This window comes from Trachinotus anak, unplaced genomic scaffold, assembly GCF_046630095.1.
Source record: "Trachinotus anak isolate AG129_WGS33_773 ecotype Australia unplaced genomic scaffold, CSIRO_AGI_Tana_v1 ptg000024l, whole genome shotgun sequence".
NCBI lineage: Eukaryota > Metazoa > Chordata > Actinopteri > Carangiformes > Carangidae > Trachinotus > Trachinotus anak.
In genome coordinates, this window is record NW_027273875.1 from 760,782 (window position 1) to 783,776 (window position 22,995).

Genomic DNA, 22,995 nt, shown 5'->3' on the forward strand with positions numbered 1-22,995 from the left:
TACGCCCAACGTCCACACTACACCGGAGTTTTCGAGCCCCTAAGACTGAGACTTTTGTAAACGCTGCTGGCCCCGTTTTACTTTGAAAACTCAGGTCTGTATTGTAGTGTAGATGGGCAGAAATGGAGACATTTAGAAACCATGACATAGACACTCACGGTTGCTTAGATTGGGTCTCATCAGCCTTGACCAGTGGTGAATGCAACATGAATAACAAATAACAAGCATTACTGACATTGTTGTCTTTGCTAGCAGGTGTTGTGCAGCATTTTAATGTTACAACTGGTTTTGCTGTACCTCGTTTGTAGTATCTAACCAACTGCTGATTAGACAATCCTGTTTACGCCAGCCCAGTGTACATGAATAGACATGTGATTTGCATTTTCAGGTGTGAAAGTATGGACAGAGATTATTTCTGATACAGAGCCATAACAGTTGCCTGGATGGAGATCTGTCTGTCTATCTGTCTATCTGTCTGTCTATCTATCTATCTATCTATCTATCTATCTATCTATCTATCTATCTATCTATCTATCTATCTATCTATCTATCTATTTTAAAGTATCTGGGCTGTTGCAGTGTACTCAATGGACTTTGATTAAATCACTGGCCATTTCAACCCAATCAAAACTCTCAAAAACAGTGGGAACCTTTCCTTTTTTGATTTCTTGAATTTTATGGATAACATTTATTAATTGATGAATTAGTAAGCCAATTAGTCATGACTCGCCAGATATAGAAATACAATTACCCCAAAAGCAGGACTGGACTAGCCATCTGGAACAGCAGCAGTTTTCCCCGTTGGCCAGCTGACCCTGTGGGCCAGCACTTAGTCAAGCAACACTGATATGATAAGACTATAAAATAAGTGTTAATTGATCTTGATTAAGATTACTTATCCTGATTGGACTGGCCAGGTGGCTTCTTCCTGGTGTGTCACATGAGGTTACATTCATGAGTTCATCTTTTTCCACACATCAACTTTACTTCTATGCATTTCTGCCTTTCCCACTTCTAACTATGTGGGCCTAACAGTATGCTGCCTTTGTAAATACCAGAATTATTGTTTATCTATATATCTATAGCTATATATTTGTAATTCTGGAATATAACTGTATTCTCAGAAAAGAAATCCAATTTTCTTTAGATCTCTCAATGTAAAATTAGCATAGGAACATGGTGAAAAATTCAGGGCAGACGGATGAGCTGGGGATGTGCTAGGTGACCTTGCTTAGAGGCATCAATAGCAACAAGCTGAGTGGAGCATAAGGAAAAACTTAATCCAATTCCTTCACATTGCCCCCCCTACCTCAACAATAAACTAAACAAACATTTAAAAAGCCTGTTTAACCCTTTAAAAGCAGCAGTCCAGGCCCCTTATGGAGGGAACATAGGTCCAATAATGAATTGAATATCACATGTTCATATATGGCATTTCAAGTTCATATATGACAGAATGATGCTGGATTTACATTTATGCAGAGATTAGAGTAATCCATAGCATGTGTGGATTTGCATGCATGCATTTGCATTGCATGCAAGTTATTTCAGAAAACATCTAAATTGTGGTATAATAAGTAACAGTGATCATCCTGCTGACATGAACAGAATTTTAGATCATGCAGGGAACATGAGGTCTGGAGGTAAAAGGTAAATGAAAGGTAAATTATCATTGAATCCCTACATGTTAGGAAGATTTTACACACATCTATTTGACATCAAGCCTTTTATATACCATCTATGACATCAAGACTAATGGATAGTTTATTGCTGAGAGAAACAACGTACTGTATATAATGTTTAAGGTATTGTCAGGCTGGTCAATACGGCAATTCATTTAAAGGAGTGATAAGGGTATGAATTATTACTTTAGTTCCTCCTAACATCTCTGTGTAGCCTTAAGTAGGACACACCGGCTATGGCCATAAATTATTACATTATAAAAGAACTAAAGAGGAGACAGGTGCTCAGTGTAGCACTGAACATGGAAAGCACAGCAGATATTTGGCAGAAGCTGCACACAGTCACACACAGTCACACACAGATACACCATGTACTGATAGCAGTATTTAGACATACAATACACACAGGCATGTATGTATGATCGCACCATCATCTCATTTTATTCCCCTGTTATATACATGTACTTGACCTGCTGAGTTAAGGTGGTAATGGAAAGCAGATGTGTTTAACTGGACTAGATGTAGGAGTGGGGATGTGACCTTAACAGAGTGACAATATTATTGTATCTAACGAGCACTGGTGACCTATATTTTTTTCCCTGAAAGCATGAAACCAAAACACAATACTAAGGGGATAACAAACCTACACAACCAGTTCCTCAAGTCTCATTCAGACACTTTTTTGCTTTTTCTGTTAAGATTCTACTCTGCCTCTAATCTAAGCATCATTAACTTGACAGTTGTGCAGCACCTTAACAACAGGCACCTCCTTTGCAATCTTAACACACGTTCACAGGTTCTGCTCTAACTTTTACTTTCCTCCTGTGACCTTCCAAAGCCACATTCAGTTCATTCAATCTGATGAACATTGTTTTTCCTCTCAACATAGCCTTTAGCATTGAGCCTTGAATGCTAATGAAGTGAAGCTTAATGTTCACGACGGCCAACCATATAACTCCACAAGAGGAATTTTGGATTCTACATATGTAGAGCCACATCAATTAATTCAGAGTGTGACTAGCCTCATTTTTAATTTAACAAGAAGACAATTCACCACACATGAATATGAGATCCTGAGATCTTGACAGAGCACTCGGCTGAGGTCTCTGGCGGAGGTTAAGTTGGGGTGATGGTGGGTGCCTGTGGAACAAGCAGCACAGATAATGAAAAAAGGTACCAGTTTATGAATGGAAAGAGGCACAACAGAAGGGTCCACACTCATACAGTGATTAGATCAATGACATGAAGTGGGAGGCAGCAGGAGACAGGAGAGCCCGAACCAGCCAGAGTGGTGTAGATGAAGTTGGCTCAGGCTCATCACTGGACTTCTAATATCCCATCTGTGGAAAGCGAAGATGCTGATGCCTTGGTAGTTGGTTTGCCAAAAGTGATTAAGATGATGGAGGGAAAAGGAGAAGAGGTTGCTGACAATCAGGGGCAGTGGAAAGAAGTTTGGAGCACAGCACTAACACGTCACAATCTTTTAAGTTAATATCCCACACTTGTTTGCAAACAGTTGTGTATTAACACATCCAGCAGATACAGAGCAGCATTAGCATTGATTTAGAGTCATGTTTATGTCCACCTGATTAATTTACAGTGTTGAACCTTTACACCATCTGTTCATAAAACAAGTTCTCTTTTTTTTTTTAGACAAATTGCAAATGCTGTGATACATTCATGCAAATGATTATGCACACTTATTGCAATTATCAATTTCCAAAACATCTAGGCAAGGGTTCATTGCATAAATCATTAAATGCAAAATGGTTGAACCAGTTGTCGTTATCTGTCAAGCATATTTTCTATACATTTATATTAGGCTTTTTTTGTGAATGTGTTCTGAGATGATGAATTGCTCTCAGGTGAATCTTGACTTTCACTAATGAAGGGGAATGTGTGAAGCGTTTGATCAACCATTGATCAACCCGTTCGTAAAAATAGCTCAGAGGTGCATCTCGTTAACCCTAACGTGGCAAGCATATATCGACAAAGCACAGCACAGTGTTACAACTTCTGACAATGGAAGAACAACGAGGAAATGAACAGGGTCAACAGCGGGGAAGACGAACACTGTATGGTGGAAGGGTATGGAGGCAAAACAAGAGTTAGAGGTAGTAGAGCCCAAGGGCATAAGAACGTTCCAGATGGAATAAGTGTCACAATTGTGGACCATGTTCTCAATCATGGCCTAACAACCTGGTCGAACAATGCTGGAAGAACAATCTAGTCATCAATCATTCAAACGCCTCATAGACAGAACAGGTAACATGTAATCCAACAATGTGTATACTAGGGTTGCACATCTCTTTGTGATATACGATTCGATGTGCATCTAGATACACAGGTTACAATTCGATTCAAAAACGATATCCTTTTATTGCAGACCGATTCGATACGAATCGATTCCATACAGTGTAAGAACGATACGATTTGATTCTATGGTTAATATTTGTTGTAGATATTTTATATAATAAAGAAGCCAAGTCTATGAAAGTGACAGTACAATAGTTTCTTTTTAAATATGTAAAAGACTGGCACTGGCAAAAAAAAAAAAAAACAGAACAAAAAAAAAATCACATGTCAATGTATTTATTTTTAGACATGGACCAAAAAAAGTCTGGCTGAATCGTTGGATGGGAACTCCAGAGGTAAAAGTAGCACAGAATAGTAACAACAAACTTTGTTCGAGCTTCCCTTCCTTCTTATAAAACCCAAAAACGGTCCACACCTTGGATTTTTGTTTCCCCGATGCATTGAAAATCTTTCTCGGTGCATTATCACCTTCGGCCAGGCTGACGCTTTCGTTCTCCACCTCCTCCATTTTCCTTGTCGTCCCTTGTTTATCACTCATGCTAATACCAGCTAGGCAGCTACGGCGTTTCGTGGGCAGCCTCAGCTCTCGCGTTGTTTTAGAGACCTGGCACGTGTGTAATGCCGCCAACCGATTCAAAGTCTCGCGATACCCGATCCATGACTCTGTAACCAATTCATCTAGGAATTCATTGATAATTCGTATCGATTGAGGAGGCTGCTACCGATGCAGCCATATCTCTCACTTGTTGAACCGAATATCCGGTCGCATCGGTTTATCGTTCACAACCCTAGTGTATACTATATACTTACTGCAATGTTTCATATTACAGTAGTCCACTTTCATTTTACAGTGTAGAATAAATACACTGTAAATATATCCGGACATGTCTAATTACATAATCTCCCACATACAGTCATGTGTAGCTATTTGTACTGTTGAAATTGATTTATATGCCCTACAAAAAAGTGCAACCTTGTGCATTTTCAATCATTGTCATCAAAACCTCGGCCATATAGTTTACATCAGAAAGTACTCACAGAGTACACTGTTAAACTGACAACAAGGCTAGGCATTTTGACCATCTCGTTTGTATACAATGACACAAGGACTTGTCATTCAGATGGTGCTGACATGTTCTTTGACATAAATACTTTTGAGAGCTAAACTAAGGAGGCTTTTTGCAGGTAATCCAGTGTGTGGTTGTGTTTGCAGGAATTATTCTGAGAAATGCATTTACTGTTTTGCAATTGTTGGTGGTGGTTCGAGAAATGCACCAGAGCAAATGAGAATTCATTCTCTTTTTAGCTCCCTATTGGTCTCCACCAACCCCTAAGGGAAATATGTGTGTCTTTAGCTGCACACCCCTTAACTTTGATCACAAGGTAGCTGCTAACGTCTGCTGTACTCTGCTGTGCAGGACAGCCAGCATGCAGTGCATGCTTTTTCGCAGAAAACAGCTGCCTGCTGAAGCCATATATTACACTATGAGAATTATGGCCCAGAAAACCAAAACAATATGTTGAAAGTCATTAAAATGCTACGTACAGCTGAGAGAAACTGTTGGCTGATACTTCTCTGTGGGGTCATCACTACAAGCGATTGCTTTCACATACAAGTACCCATGTGATCCATTCTTGTTATAAAAATGGGAAAATCCAAGCCAATACTCTCATGTTCCATCAGGTTCAGGCGAAGTTATAGATCTACAGTGCATACAGCACTTTCCATGCCGGCAAGAACTTCCTGCTGGTCTTTGCCCTCTCCTCAAAGTCTCCCCATTTCTGTCATCCATTCTTTGATTTTCTGAGGTCTGAGGTGACTCACTGTGTGTCTTTGTTCTTCAAGTGCACAGCTGTAGCCACCAGTCCATGCTGACTGTTGCAAAAATGATAGCGGAGAGAAAGTGAACTGAAATAGATATCAGCACAATGATTGTGCAGAGTCAGGGCCACTGAATAAAACAGGTGGTGATCAGACCTATGAATTAAGAGTAGTCTACATGTTTACACAACATATACCCTCTGCTTTCCACAATCTCATTTGAAATATTATGAAGATTTTTAATGAAATATTTGTAGTGTACAGAAATATAAGTGGTTTCATTAGTTATGTGATTTATTGTTTTAATTGCTTTATTTATTTGTTTGTGAAATGACTCTGATGTGTATTTGCAATGGTCCACTATCAAGCTGTAGCTTTACCATGTAAGACACTGGATTTATCAGTGTAAAGCCCATTTGCGAGTGAAATATTACACTAAAAACTGTAAATGCAAATTTGTGCATGAGTGGCTTTTCTGAATTGGGTGAAGTTTTGTAATTACGCAGTGTTGAAGTAAATGAATGAATACACAGAGAAAAATACACACTCTCTCTTGCAAAACAGAGAAAAAGCTGAGACCAAATATTATTTTTCCACCACACCAAATTTAGTTCTGAACAAAGAGGAACAATAGCAAGCTGATGTGACTTAGACCATATATAAGTATTATGACAGTATGATAATGAGGAATGGGAAGGAAACTGGGCTTACCATACGAGCTCAGAGTAAGGGTACACCCTAGACATAGCAGACAGAGGCAGCAGAGTGTGTTTATGAATAAAACATATCATAACAAGTGAGTAAAACTTTAGTCCTTGAAACCTGAGTTTACAGAGACAGAGTGTTTCCACAGTTTGCCAGGACCTTTGTTTTGTCCTTCAAATGAATTCGATAGGTTGTACCACCATAGGTGTCATTTACACTGGGGACGATGAGGACATGTCACCACCACTTTTTGAAAAATGGTTGATTTTGTCCCCATCACTTCTTACAAGCATAATTTATTTGCTTGAACAAATGAGTACACTTTCAAAAGGATTATTTGCACAAGAAGAAAACATACAATGCAATGTAATGTGAGCTAAAAAAAAAAAAAACCTACCTACCTACTGATTCTTAAACAACCCAAAAATTTGCATTTAACTTTAACAAATTCTTGAGTTTCTACATGTCCAAATTTTACCCTCTCTCTCTGTAAACATGACAAACTGCCATAACAGCACTCGGTTTCATATCATGTTTAAAAGGTTCAAATATAATATTTAAATCTAATGCTTGGATTAAGTCATGATTGGATGAATGTGACTCATTAAGTCAGTTTCTCTAACATTAAAGGAGCTATTTGTAAGATTTGCTATTGCTACAGAGCCAGCGTTGGCATAAACAACTGTTTACTTACCAGTGTAGAAGAAATGTGAGTTAAGCATCAAACTTTACTCCTTTACTCTCCAAGAGCTGTCTCCAGTGGTGGAATGCAAAATCAATGTTAAATCTTGATTCTATCACGACTTTTCTTCTGCTGAAATTAGCACACTAACCGGCTAGGCCCCGTATGTCTCTTCACTTTCTGATGGCAACTCACTGTAGCCTCCAAGATGTAGTGCTGTTTAGATAGCATATTATAACCTCTGGTATTATAAAGACAGCAATGGTGAAAGCTCTTGTCAAGCATTGAAGCTAAAGGTTTACCATAAAGTGATAGTGGGGGTTATTTGAAAATAATAATAATAAATATATTATTTGAAATAATCCAATATCCCTTGAAAAATACGCTTCATTTAGAATATTTTCAACACTTTATCTTCCTGTCAAAATAGCACTTTCCTTTGTTACTAGATATTTCTGTCTATACCTATACACACCTATAGGACACACTGTATTACATCACAGCCACAGGTCAGCTAAGTGAATCAGAAAGAGCTAAATTTCACTTTGGAAGATAAAGCACTGAAAATATTCTAAATGAAGGGAACATTTCAAGGGATACTGAATTATTTCGGTGGGCGTCTGAAACATTAGAAAGAAGAAAAAACACATTTTTTCTTCTGGCACGGTGCACAGCAGCACAATGCTCTTCCATTGTGCCACATTTCTTGCTGCCTCACTGAACTGGCAACGCGCTGATATGAATCTACTGCAGGTAATACAGTGACTAGGCATGATTACCTCACACAACCCCACGTCAAATAACCCAAACCACCACTTTCACATCTAAAGGTAAGGTTGATTTACTATCATTAGCTCAGCTAACATTAATACTTTGCCTTCAGATGCTTCTATTTTGTAATTCAGGGCAGTCATATTGGACGTTGTACTCCCTTCATTGACTGACGTGCACTGGTCTCAACGTGGGCATTGTTCAATTGACATGGTGTGGATGTCATTCATATGGATGAGTGTTTCTTGTGTGGTCAGCGTTGTGTGAGTATTTTCATGTTGTCATCTCTGTAGTAGCCTAGGCTCATAGACCATTTGTTTTTTCATCTGAGCCCTTATGTCCCCACCACTTTTCAGCACATAGACATACTCTTGTGTACCACTGTGATGATGGAGCTGAAGTGTTTGGGCAGCTGCCATTCAAACAGTAAGGCTTTTTTATACTTCAAGCATCTGAAGTCTTATTTACATGCTTTCAGCTCATCATGTTGTGATTACTGTAACTGTGACACTGTCAGTCACCCACTGCAGCTCATCCAAAATGCAGCAGAAATGCCTCTCACTAGCCTCTCCAGAATTAGTTCTGGTCATATGACAAAATACGACAAAAATTCTAAAAAGAAATGTCCATTTCTATTAACTTTCCTCAAGAAATAGGCTACTTAATGTTTCATTATTTTATTGCCAGAGTGAAGAAGGCTTCTTTCCTAGATAAGAATGCCTGGCTTGATCCATTCCTTGAAGAGATAAGACGCTTTTCGCCAGAGGAAATGTGAGTCACTGCACTGCTTGGGGAGAGAAGAGGAAAGGAGAGGAGGAGAGTTGGATAAGAAAAGTAAAGGAAAGTAAGTCAAGGGTGTGTTTGAAAGGAGAAAAGGGAAGAGGAGACATGAGAGGAGAGGTTGAGTTCGTGTTTTGGCTCTTAACATCCCCAGGAAGCCATAATTGTAATTTCGCCTAATGGGATGGCTCTGACATATTTTTCAAAGTTTGTGTCTGAAAAAGTTGGAACCAAGAAGAAAGCAAATTTTCTTCATCTTCAAAAGTGGTGTGGGTGTGTAAGAGAGTTAGTGAACTATTCTTTACAAACAGACCAATTAACTTTTTCAGTTACCTTGACAATTTGACCTTGTTTTCCTGGCCAAACAAATTTAAAGATAGAATTTGTTAACTGTGAGAAAATAGGATGCCAGTAAAAAGTGAATCTTTCCAAACAGCTTGTGTCATGCTGTGTTAAGTCAAATTGCCTCTTAAAACTGTAGATAAACAGGATGGATTTGTAAATGAACTTTGTAGGAGTAAATTAAGAAGAGTTTGAATACCTGCAGGTGTTTGTAGGTGAATATGTTTGTAGTGTTTCTTATACAGAAACTGCAGAAACAATATGCAAGGGACAGATGGAGGTTTTCATGCAAGACATCCCTGAACTAATGGCTTAAAAACTGCTTACAGCCAAACTGTTAATTGTGCCAGTGTCCGGTCAGAGGGAGAGAGTCCTTTGTTCACGGCCTCATAACAGAGACTGTTGTTGCCAAATTAATAATACTAAAAACTAGGGTGACAGTCACTCTCAGGTCTTTAAGACTTTTGACTTGTATGTCAACATTTTAATTTTAACAGCATTGTAATGCTGTCATGTAATCATAGCAGGGCTATGTTTCTTCCATTCTTTTTTCTTTTTTTTTTCTTTTTTGTTCTTTAAGGGAGCATAAAAATCAAGCAGATGCTATAAAAGTGATCAAAAGCCCCAGCCCCTCAGTGTTGAACAGAGGCGCTTGAGTAATGTTAGAAGTAGCTGTCAAAAAAGCCTCTGAGAATTTGTTGGCAGACACAGAGGTAAAGACACAGCTCAAGGACATGTTCCCTAAAAGGGATGTGCAGCTACACTGAATTAAAAGAAAAGATACAATAAAATTAATAAAATCAGTCCCAGGTCCCCTGGGCCTAGGGTGGGAGACAAGGCTGTTAGAAAAATCATGAATCTTTAGCATAATCAGGAACAACAGCTCAGAGGGGTCTTAGGTGTTGCAGAGGGATTGCAGAGGAAAAGCATGTCATCCTCTGGAAAGTCTGTGAAACAAATATGGTAAAGTTAAAGGATGTGGGAGAGGAGTTGAGATGAGGCCTGTGGATTACCTCAACTCCACCGCCATAGCCACACAGCCTAAATTACATCAAGTTTTTTGTTATTTGCATTGCTTAAGCCGAATAGCAAATGTTCATATCTAATCAGAAACCAGTGGAGCCCAGCAGGTACCAGGGGATGAATGATTTAATGTCAGCCAAAACCTGAAGTGTGGCAACATACAGTATCTAAGCCACAAATCAAACAATATTAAAATGGCCTTACATTGTCCATGACCTGATAACCTTCACTGTTTTACTGCTTTGACACAGCAAACAGTCATGAAGGACAGTAGCATCAAAACTATATGAGACAGAGAGAGTTGGGGAGAAATGGATCTTAATTAAAATGGTCTTAATTAAAAATGTATCAGCAAATATGAAGGGCTCCGGATCTCAGAGATGATCCTGCCTCCTGCCTCTGTTAAGTTAGGAATGAGCAAAGAAGCCGAATGAGTGCTGGTGTAGTTACATAAGCATATTACAGCCAGCAGTGTGCATGCAAGCATGCATACGCCCAACACACACACACAATCACACACACACACGAGAGCCACACTATGTTGCATTTTGCTGCCAGCAGTCTATCATTAACCTTGACTGTATTTCCACTGTGACCCCACTCCAGCCTCTGTCTCTCTCTCTGTTTCAGGCTGGATCAGGAGAGGTTAAATATCGATGCACAGGGCTGATATGGGACGTGCCAGTGTGTCAGAAGTGCTCAAATTTAAAGGATAGATTAAAAGGGGGTTTCCTTTTTGTATTGTGTTGTTTTGTTTTTTCAAAACACATCTTATTAATATGTTGTTCCCCGTAATTTGGGCAAATATTTAACCTGAGAGATGGCTTTACCACTCTGCTGCAGCTTCACTCTGGGCTTAGACAGAGTTCAATGGGAAACCGATTAGGCCTTCAAACATCACGATAAATCTCCCTTTCAGAGAGACCGCTCACAGGATTGTCAGGCTTGGCTCTACATATTCTACCAGTCTGAATGGTCACAACCTCTGCATTCAGGTCTCAGGTTTTGCTGAATATATGTCTCTTGCCTACATCTCCACCAGAGGTTGCGCAAAATAAAAACAATCAAATTGGATTGCGAACAAGGCGTGCAATCCTTTTTAAAGAACATGTAGAGCTTCTTGTTTTTAGATGGAGATTTATCATGGTGTTTGAAAGCTAAACAATAGCCCCATAGGTCTGTGTTTAAGCCCTGACGCAGGATAATGAACCTGTTCTTTAAATATCAAGCGCTGCTTTGCAGTTCAGTCTTAAATGTTAGATAATGTCTTAAGTAAGGGTTGACTGTTTGAATCATTTTCTGCATTCATACATCAACCATGGGGGAAGCAAACTGATCAGTGCATGCTTACAGCATTATATAAATACAATATATGGCCACCTTTTATTCCTTTAATAATGTAATACAAACAAGAGAGATGAAATCGATTCTTCAGCCACTGATTTTAGTCCTTGTTGCAGAGTTGTTCAAGTTGTGTTAGTTAGATGTTAGGCAGTTAGAATTGGTCTGAGGGTCAGACTAATCTTGAGTTACATTTCAATATATTGTCCCTTACTAATATATACAGAGTAAATGCACTGATGTGTGAAATTGGATTAAATCAAATCTGCTCACCGTTGCTTACCTTGATTCCCTGAGGATATGTAAAAGCTATACTTTGAAGTACAACTCAAGAATCAGACAGTTCAACTCTGAGGTCATGGGTTCTGTGGATTTAGATATATTTTTTTTTTACCTTTGGATGAAAAGCTGATGAAATAAGCTCCAACTAAGTGATCTGAAAAGCGATTATTGATGATTATTCCTGGCTCCGTAGAAGCAAGATAAAAAGGCAGGGACCTCATATCTGACACTAATGTACATTAGACATTACAAGTCTAAAGGTGTTCAGGCTGATCAGTAATGTAAAATTAGGCAAACTGCTTCAGACATTGTACATCTGAAAGAGACAAGTGTAGGCTAGTTCTCAAACATCACATGTACCACAAGCAGCGTTTTGTTTCCGGATGATAAAAAGGTGTAGTTTTATCTTTGTTGTTAAAATGTCGGTGTGTGTGTGTGTGTGTGTGTGTGCGCGCGTCTGAGTGTGTGTGTGTGTTTGTGCCCACGTTTAAGTTAACAAATGAGGCAGCAAGAGAGTAGAGGAAGAGGACATGTCAACTGTCAAGTGGCTGTCAGGTTATGTAAATGTGGGGCGAAGGCAGGAACACAGCGAGGACACCGCGCTCAGGGAGCTGGAAAAAAATATGCGTCACTGTTCAAAATCAATCTCCATCGATCCTCTGCAGCGACATGATCTTCCAATACCCACTCAGTGTCAAAGGTACAGCACCACTCACATCCAGACACCCCTCTCAAATAAACACAACTCATTGAGCACGGATGAAAAAAAAAAAAAAATACATACATGTTTATTTTACAAGAAGGGCACATTTTTTTTTTTTTGTACAAACTGTAAACTAAATACTGTAGTAATTCTGAGGGTTATAAGCTTTGACATCACGTTCATGAATGAACACCCAAAACATGTAAATAAATAAATAATTATATAAATAGTCAGCGACTGTTGCATCTTACTGTAAATTATAATCCCACAACGGAGAAAACGTACAGCATGTAAGTTTGCTACACACATTAAGGATTTCTGAAGATAAAAAGCACTTGTGTTCATCACGACTACATTTTGAACATCATTGTACAATACTCTATCCCTGCACTCCCCAACCCTAAATACTGCCATTTATGTTTTGTTTTTTTTTCTTTTTGTTTTTTTTACATGAAGCTTTATCACTGAATTGATGTCGAGGTAGGGACTCCATCATTATCCTAGACAGTTTAAGCGAGCTGTAACATCATCATTAAAATGCTCCCACAATCCCTGCGTGCGCCTGAAGTGTTGGAGTGCTGTTCGGCCCTACATCTGCTGCATCCCTCGCCCCTCTCCCACCCCCATCAGGGGAGGAGGAGGGACTCTGCACTGTCAGAGTTGCTTAAATTGTCATTACTCATGTAACTACACTGATTGAGAGACCATGTCCTGTCATTATAGCTCCCCAGAGCAACTTGTAGGGCAGCCTGGGGGAACTGCTCTAGATCAAACAAAGCATTTTGCTCGTGGGACTGTTGCCTGACATCACCCCTCTCCAAAATCAAAGCAGTGGCAGCTGGAAAGATGAGTCACCGAGCTGACAAGGTGAAAGCTCAGGGGGGGTTCGGATGGAGCCAAAATACAGCAGAGATCATTTCAGCTCTCAGCTGGAGGTATGTTTCTATAAATGTGTACATACAGCATATACGAGAAACATCTGGTAAACCTGTAAATGCCAATAATGTCACGACAAATGGCAGATTAATCTCTATATCATTAAGAGTACCCCTGCCCCCCTAAATGTCAGCTTATAAAACACTGGTTAAATCACAGCATAAGCTACAGTACAGCCACATTCAGCCAAAAATAAGAATTTTGGCAACAGCAATAATATAATAATAATAATAATAATAATAACAATAACAATAATAAAACAGCCAGGTGGGGCTTTGATTTAGTGCTTTAACTCACACTACAGAAGGGAAACAGTAGGCCCCGTCTGTTTAATAATAAATTCAATCTGTGTTAACACTGGAAACACTCATCAAGTCGACAGAGGCAGCCAAGAGAAAAGAGAAAGAGATAGAGAAATAGGAGGATCGAGGGTGGGGGTGGAGGAGAGACCAAACCTTCCCCAAGGCAGTTTCCTTCCATGTCCAATCCTGACAGATTATGTGCAGTTCACATTTTATCACATGTTTGAGCTGACTTGTGTTGGGAAATAATTAGGGAGTAAATTAAGAGGAACTGGTGAAGAGTGAAAATGGAGGGTCGCTGAGCTGATATGGTTGGGAATTTCTAATGGGCATTGGACAGAGAGCAAAGGGGGAAGTTACAGTATATTGTGGCAGTAGAAATAGAATTTCAGCACTTGGGAAATTGAACGAATTCATAATACAAGACAGCTAATCCAAATTCCAGTTAATAAATATCGTTTTTTAAGCTGATGGAGCAGCAAACAGCAGGAACCGAGGACAGGGAGGCCGAGAGGACAATGAGTTGCTTTTGTGTCACAAGCCAAGCCACGTATTGAGCTAAAAGCTTTCCCCCCGCTTTGTTGCCATCTAGATAGCATTGGATTTTCCACAGCAGGAAAATCAAATGCTTCGTTCAAGACCAATTGCTTTCTATTGGATCAGTTCTTCCTTTCTCTGATGAGCAACAGTTTCACGCCTTCATGGACACACATAGCACACGGTGGACGGACCACATACAATGGCAGAAAACATGCCGCTGAGCAGAAAGACTCGCTGTACAGGCTTTGACGAAAAAGTTCATTTTGTCAAGCTCCAATTTAATTTAATTCAACATATAAAAAACCATGAACTACATATATATTTGGCATTGTGAATTCGGTTTTAATTTTTCAACTAAAATGCAACTAAAATGCAACTCCCTGCCTTTATGTTTTTTTGTTCTTTGCCCTTACGTTTGATTTTAATAGCCACACACATAACACTTAAAGTGTGACTATATAACTTCTGAAAGAGGACATGAACGTTTTTTTTTTTCATATGAAATAAAAGTCTAAATCATAAGCACTGAAATACATCATTACTCACTTAAATACACTCAGGAGATTTGCTGCTTGAGCCTTACTTGATCTGGCACAACCAGTAGCTTATGGTAGCTAGTGTTAGCTAACGTTAGCAAACTGTAGATCCATTTAGCTGTCTGACAAAGGCTGCACAACCACTTCGATGATTTGATGACTCTGCTCTAATTTCCAGCGGTACACTGTGTTTTAGCATTTACCATTATTATGTACTTCTCAGTTGTGGCCACAGTGGCCAGTGTTCAGCAAACGTCATGTCGTCTTACTTTAAACTCCAACTTAACTTTGAATGTGAAACTATTTATTTTCAACTATCATCATTTGCAAAGTAACTGTCAAACATCAGTTTAATCTGTGCAAGGAGTAGAGCCAGGAACAAACAATAAGCACTGTTAAAAAAAATATAATCAAAATGTATTGGTAGTTTTACAGCAGATCTGTGGCAGGAGCATTTCATAATAAGCACTAACTTAACTCAAAACTGCCTTCTGAGCAAGATTTTATTCTAATGTCAACACTTCCATTGTCCATTGTAACTGTATATTTCAGTTTTGCATCTTTATTTTTAAAATGAAGCTGTGCACAGACAAATCAATCAATGAAATCAATGAAAATATGTCTGATATCTTGAAGGTAATCCTCATCATGATGGTTTGTCCTGGACTCCACCCCTGAAAACCGAGCGACTGTGACACTGCATGCTCCACATCACCACTACAGCACAGCATGGCTCCCAGCATGAGCAATTTACAAAATCAGATATCTGCAAGTTTGCAAAAGGTCACTAAGTGTCACTTGCATTCCAGATGAGTGAGTTCTACTGCTGCTGCGGCTCTGCCACTTCTGTCCAAGCGCAGAAGTTTTAGTTTACAGATTTACATTCTTTTTTAATTACAGACTGAAAATAGAATCATTAGTGCCACTTTAAGTGGGAAGAGTAAGGATGTAAAATGGAGGGCTGCCAAAGGAGATTGCGAGGAGGGAGCAGGCCGCAAAAAGAAAAACATAAAAGGAAGATATGGGGCAGGTGTAGAGGGCTGTGCTGACTGTGGGAACAGTGGGGAGGAGAGAGAAGAGGTTGACAACACCGAAGAAACAAGGACAACACGAGGGAAGAAGCGACTGAAGAAAGGAGGGCAGGAAAATGGAGAGGAGGCTGGAGAGCCCTAGAGAGGGTTTTGCCAAAGAGAAGCAGAAAGGGGAGAAAAAGCTAAAGCTTAAAACAGGGAATGAGGAGAAGAAATGGAGGAAACTTCAGGAGAGCCAGTCTGATTTGTCCCAAGTGGGAATGACCATAATAGACTTCAGGCGAAGGAAAGTTGATCATAGGAGTGGAGTTTTTCTATCCCCCTTTCTTCCTTTTTTTTCTCTCTCTCTCTCACACACACATCAGTTGGACTCTGGACATATCAGGTTTTATAAGAATTTAGGGATACTGCAAGATAATATGGATCAGATCATTGTCACTTTGGCGTCTGAAGTCATTTTAACTGAAATAAATTACCACTGCAATACAAGTGTTTCCATTTTCAATAAAATTATCCTTAGAAATGCACTGAAGAGAAATAACTGCAATAAACAACTAATTATACTGTACCAAAACCAATTGACCTACATTGTTCTCTCTTCCATGAAACACATATAAAGCACCTACCTACAAGACATTTTGCTAATAGTTACTACATCTTGCTCCACTGTATATACTGTGTTTAAGTCCTCCCTGGATAGTGTCAATACTGTACAGTATACACATACAGATGTATACATCTTCGTAAATAGTTTCAAAAATGTATACATGTGCACATAGCTAGTGTTCTGCTTTAATATTCACATTGTCAACATTTATCATCAAATGTGTCAATTTCATCAATAAATGCTGAGAGTATTTTGCAGATAGTTATATCCAGGATAAAGTGCCTTTACTTTAAAACATTCTGTAGGTTTTTCCATGTGGATTTTTGTTGACAGTCTTAAGGTCCTGTATATCCCACTCACTGTTTCCCTGTTTGCCGTGTTCTTAGAGATGTCTGTCTCTTTTGCTTCTTTTTGCTGTCATCCTGTGGAAGCTTTTTCCTTCCCTCTGTGCTTACATACATGCCTCAGTGTACTCCGATCTGTCTTTGCCTTTTCTCAACATGACACGGCTTTATGCTGTCCATTCTGTGTTATGGGATTGATCTTTTCCAGTGTGACCTCAGTGTCGCTGTCTAAATTCCCAGAGATGGCTGGGGAGAGTTTCTCCCGGGCATTGTTTACCATCCCCACCTCGATCTCCCCTCCACATCCGTCCTTCTTCTGTAACTCCTCCTCCTGACACAGGATGCTGTGGGGAATCACGTAGCTGGCTGAATGGTTGCCTTCCTTTGGGATGTGACTCTTGGGCTCATACTGACAGTTGGGGTTTGAGGTAGGGGCGCCCATGTTGTTGTTAATACTGACGATCTCAATGGCGTTGCTCCCTGGGCAGAGCCGGTGGCAACCCAGGAGGATGGAGAAGGCCTTACGGAAGTCGGCGTTGAAGGCATAGATGATGGGGTTGAGCGAGGAGTTTGCCCAGCCAAACCACACGAACACATCGAAGGTGGTGGAGCTGATACATGGGAAGTCCGTGGCACCATCTGGCAAGTTCGGCTCACAGAACGGAACCATGCAGTTAAGGATGAAGAAGGGCAACCAGCAGCACACAAACACTCCCATGATGACTGAGAGCGTCTTTAAGACTTTGGTTTCTCGTTTGAACGACATTTTGAATGAGCTCTCACTCTCTATGTTTGAACTATTCCCCATGCTGCTGTGACGGTTTTTGGCACTCTCTGCTGCCCGTTCCAGGGCAGATATTCTCCGAATCTGTTTCTGGGCAATGCGGTAGATCCGGGTATAGGTGACGATCATAATAGCCACAGGGATGTAGAAGCTGATAAGGGAGGAGGAGATGGCGTAGGTCCTGTTAAGGCTGGAGTCACAGTTGTCGGGGGGAAGCTCACCGGGGTACGTTCCATTAAGCTCTGCGTAGCTGGTGGTCTGAGCTTTGTGCCAGTTAAGCTGAACGGGAATGAAGGAGATAAGGACAGAGAGGGTCCACGCCACACTGATCATCAGACACGCCACTTTAGGGGTCATCTTGCGTTCATAGCGGAATGGGCTCGAGATGGCCCAGTAACGGTCGACACTAATCACACACAGGTTCAAGATGGAGGCGGTGGAGCACATGATGTCAAACGCCACCCAAACATTGCAGAACGCCCCAAACGGCCAAAACCCCACGATCTCTGTCGCTGCCTTCCATGGCATCACCAAGATAGCTACCAGAAGGTCAGAGATGGCCAGCGAGATGACAAAGAAATTGGTGACCTTCGACCTCAAGTGTCGAAACTTGGTGACGGCAGCACACACGAGCGTGTTGCCCAGCAGCGTGGTGAAGATGAGCAGGGAGAGGAAGCATCCTGTCAGCACACGCTTGGACGAGTCTCTCTCTGGTAGCAGCTGCTTGCCATCTCGAACTGTTGAGAAATTCTGATCCATTGTTTATATTGCACCGCTAATAAAGTGAGAGAGGGGGTGGGTGACGGGGGGTGTCAACAGTCACCCCATCACATCCCCAGCCTGCAGCAGCTGTGCCTCTCTGGGGAACAGTTTCAGACTGACGGCGTAGCTGGCGGAGAGGTCAACTGTCTCGGCACCAGCTCTCCGACAGACTGGGTCATCCATAGGCTCCTTGTCACAACCACCATCCTTGCAGAAGAGCTGCTATAAATATTTCAGAAGGCTCTGCTCGGAAATCTGCCCCACAAAAATGCCTGGTTGATAAATTCCTGCAGCAGCAGAACAGGCAGCAGACATTCTAGTATGAAAAGGTGGTAAGTGTATTCCAGCTGGTTGTCTCCAATTATCTTTTCCAGTCAGGGCTGTAGTCAAAAAATAGTCTGGAGCAGCAGGGGGAAAAAAAATGATATCTAAAGAAAAAGTCCTTGTTTTCTCCCCTCACTGTATGCCTCAGCTGTCAAGCCCTCAGCCAAAGTTTCACACCATATTGTTGCCGAGCTGTTGAGTAAACAGAGGCTTGGCCAATCATTAGCCTTATATACCACCTCATCAATAACTTCTATTGATGGGTTTCGCGCTGCGTTTATCTGATTTGTTTAATGATCCTCGAGGCGTGTCTGTGTGATTATATTGGTGCGTTCACTGACGCTGATCCACCCCGGCTCCTATGCTGTTTTATGCTATTTTTTTTAAATTTATTTATTTATTTATTATTTCTTTGAATGCAGCTCCCTGTTAGTCTCCAGCCAACATATCAACCTGAGTGTTGAGCCAAAAAAAAAAAAAAAAAAATCGGCGAAAGTCTCAGCAGTTCATTTTGAAAACAGAGACATGCATGTCAAATGTCGAATTCATCACACGAAAGAAAAGCACGTTAAAATCACAGATGTTTTGTTGTTTTTTTTTTATGCTGCCATGTCGCTGTAATCCAGATGTGTATGGTCGTTTTTTGTTTTTTTTTTTCTTTTTGTTTAGTTTGCGTGTCTGTTTGTGTGAACACAGCAAAACGACCGCTCAGCTGTCAGGAACATTCAAGAGTTATTATGTCCACCCACCTAAATTGTCAATGGCAGTGAAATCCCTGGGTTGACGTCTTTGAAAGAGAGGCGCAGTTTGTTGTTTATTTTCTAAAAAAAAAAAAAAAAAAAAAAAAAAAATTCAGCCAGTGTGCGCTCCGCTCCGGACGTCTTGGGTTGGCTTTAAAAAGAAAAAAAAAAAAAAACTGACTCCCGAACTCCGCTAATTTAACGGGCTAATGAAAATATTCACTCCCCCCCAAAAAAATCCAAAATGCACACCTCTCCGGCTCACATCCAACTTGGTGCGAAGCGAAAGAGACGGAGCTCTCCCTCTCTGCGCTCTCCTCCGTGGGAAGTCAATCACGCTGCCCTGTTGCGACGGTCCTCAGGTGTTTTATCAGTCCTTATGCGCTTCTGTTTTTTGGGGTCATTCTTTGTTGTGCAACATTCAGTTACCCTGTGATGTGTCTGCGGTCTGACTGGCCGGCGGGGAGTGATGGGAATGACTCTGGTCTCTCCAAGACCGTTTTCGTGCGCACTCCTCTCTCTCCGCTCAGCTGCTGCTGCTGCTGCTGCTGTGCGCCACGGTCCGCGCCACAACTGCTCCATCTGTCCAGGGAGGCTGCGAGGAGGGAAGCCACCCAAATCTTCTTCTCCCACAGCACACCTTTTGTTAAGAGTTTGGCCACGTGGTTTATGATTGCAAAAAAAAAAAAAACATTACAACCTTTAATTTATAAAAGTGTCGAACCGAAGTTTTATCATGAGAGAATCTATATAGAACAACAGGGAAAGGTCTTTTTTTTTTTCCAGTTTGTCAAATTATGATTACTTTCTGAAATCTGACACCTTGTAAGCATCAGATTTTGGGGACTTCCTCATTTAAGATTATCATCTACTTCACCGTTACATTTTCACAGCAACAATAATGATGCCATTCTCTTCATTTGCTTAAACTTCAATTTAGACTTGACCTACACTGATAAAAAAAAAAAAATGGAATAAATATCACTAATGCCACAAAAAAAAAAAAAAAAAAAAAAAGAGGAGGTAAAAATGAAGGTGCCATGATGTCCTGAGGTGAACCTGTAGCGAGCAGGCATGCACACAGAGGCACAATGAGGCCACCTACTGGACCGGATGCAGTTTCGTAGGCGCCTGAGAGCTGACAGGGTGAGCTGCAGCGCTGTTGCATTAACGTCACCTCAATAAACATGACTGAACAACTCTGAATTAGATTAGAGTCCCATGAGCCACGCTGCAGCAGGAAGACCCATGAATTAAGAGAGACACTGAGTGTTGAGCCATGTGTGTGTGTCTGTTTCTGTGTGTGTGTCTGTGTGTGAGACAGAGAGAGAGAGAGGCAGAGAGAGAGAGGCAGATGTGAATTAAAGGTAATGCTATCATGCTGCTGGCTGCCTGGCAGGCCTGGGCGGTTTGAATATTAACTATTTAGCGAAATGAAATCCTCAATGGACTCTGCCCCCCTGTGTGCGCGTGCGTGTGTGTGTGTGTGTCTGACTTGTGTGTGAACATGACTCTGCATTCTTGTGTTGTGTTTCTCTTTGTGGTAAATGTGTGTGTTCGCATTTTGTTTGTGTGTGTGTGTGTGTGTGTGTGCGTGTGTGTGTGTGTGAGTAATGCATGTAGACAAGCCAAGTGTAAGAGGCCTGGCAGACACAACGCCCACATTACCCTGTAGCAGAGAGCGAGGGTGTGCGTGCAGCCCACAAAGTTCAAACCAAGACCACATCACACACACAGACTCACTCACTCACTCACTAACACACGCACACACAACCAGCCATGCAGTGGAATTTATGTCTGCTCCAAAAAACAAACAGAACAGAATAGAATAGAACAGAATAGAATGGAATAGAATAGAATAGAATAGAATAAAATAGAAAAGAATAGGGATCCACAAATATCTTTTTAGGAAGACTTTTTTATCATTATTTTTGCCACATACATCTATGGGTGAGATCTTTGTCTTTTAGTATTTCTAAACATGGCTTCACAGTTGCTTTCTCTGTATTTTCCCATGTAGTGGCAACAACAAGCGAGTCTTAAGTCTAAACTTTCAAGGGTCAAGCAAGTCACAAGTTACCGTGGTGAGAATCAAGCAAGTCAAATCGAGTCCCCGCTGTAAGTCAAGCAATTCATCAGCCATGTGAAACAAAATTCTGATGATCAACCCCAGTTTCATTACATTTAGATTACTTAGAATACACTGGTTGTGAAAAGCTTATTTTTACTTTAAACATCAATAAAAACTATTGCAGCCACTTACATCTTATAAATCTGCTATTTGACATTTTGAGGCAATTTAGAGTCAGAATCTGTGACTGCAGCCACCCATTGCTATAATTATTATTTTTAGTCTCATCATTATTATTACCCCCACCAAGGAGATTATGTTTTCACATGTGTCTGTTTATTTGTCAGCAGAAAGTGAACTGATTTGCATCAAACTTGGTGGAGGGATGGGTCATGGCCAGGGAGGAACCCATTACATTTTGGTACAGATCTGGTTAAAGGGGCAGATCCAGATCCTCTCCTAAATGTGAAGGATTATTTGGCTTTGACGGAAGTATGCACTCTACTGAGTGATATTCTAGTTATTACTATTGCTCTACATCTCTATGAGGAACTTGCATTATGCAATCCAAATTTTTAGCCCATGATAGCTTGTTTGTAGGCATTGCACTAGAAATCACCCAATCATGTTTCAAAAACAAAATGTAACGTATATATTAAAAAGATAAGTCCTTTTGAGTCATCTGTCTAAGTGAAGTCTCAATTCATGAATACCAAGTCAAAGTCTTTTTTCAGTGTTGGCCAAACATCTCAAGCCCTCAAATTTGTGACCTAAGTCTGACTTGAGACGAGTCATGTGAATCAAGTCCCCCACTTCAGCCAGAGAATGTGGCAGTTCACTTCCTGACAGGAAGTTCATCAACTGACTCTACTCTGTTACTCTACTCTGACTCCACTACTACCGGCAGTGAATTGGAAGAGATAACCTGAAAACTCTCTGGAAAGATTCCTCACTACTGTGCCTGTACAGAACATGCTAATCTCTGTAGAGAAAGCACTATCCTTTAATTGTCATGGATTCCTCCTAAACCCAGTTAAATTCTAAAATATTACCACAAGCAGAGATTCAGCCATTTAAGCTGACATAGAAATGCAGAAGATTTAAGGTTGTCTGGGGGCCAAAATCTCCAGGGGGCAGCTCAGAGATTAATTTTTGGCACTCAACACAAGTTTCATGTACTTGAATACTGAATAAGGCCCAGAAAGCAATTTTCTACATACATATACATTTATATTAATGCTATCACAATACTCCCCTGCTGCCAGAAGGGATGTGTGCAGCTAAAGCTGGTTTTGCATAAGAAGATATTTAAGGGACTGAGTGTATCCACCAAATGTTCATTTGAAATCCAAATCTGGGGCAGTAGATTTGCAGAAGTTAATGTAGAATTCAATTAAAGTCATAGCTTTTCATGACATTTACCAGAGGCAGCATTGCTTTCTTATTAGCTGGAGACTCGTTGATATTTTTTCTGTGAAACTGGTATTTACCTCAAAACAACACTGAATACTTAAACATCCAGTGATGCTGATGTAGCTTGAGATTGTGTAGCGTCAGCATGTGAGTGAA

At 40.6% G+C, this 22,995-nt stretch overlaps 1 protein-coding gene across 1 annotated transcript; it reads right to left on the reverse strand.

Annotated features, from left to right (window-relative positions):
* Positions 1–11,294: 11,294 nt before the first annotated feature.
* Positions 11,295–19,463, reverse strand: drd1b (dopamine receptor D1b). Its single transcript, XM_071461260.1, has one exon. It carries the CDS (start codon positions 18,286–18,288, stop codon positions 16,897–16,899), a length of 1,392 nt encoding a protein of 463 aa, XP_071317361.1. The 5' UTR covers positions 18,289–19,463; the 3' UTR covers positions 11,295–16,896.
* Between the last annotated feature and the right edge of the window lie 3,532 nt (positions 19,464–22,995).

What these genes read in the sequence shown, in the direction of transcription:
- drd1b (XM_071461260.1), bottom strand. Translation starts at nt 18,288, where the DNA reads ATGGATCAGAATTTCTCAACAGTTCGAGATGGCAAGCAGCTGCTACCA.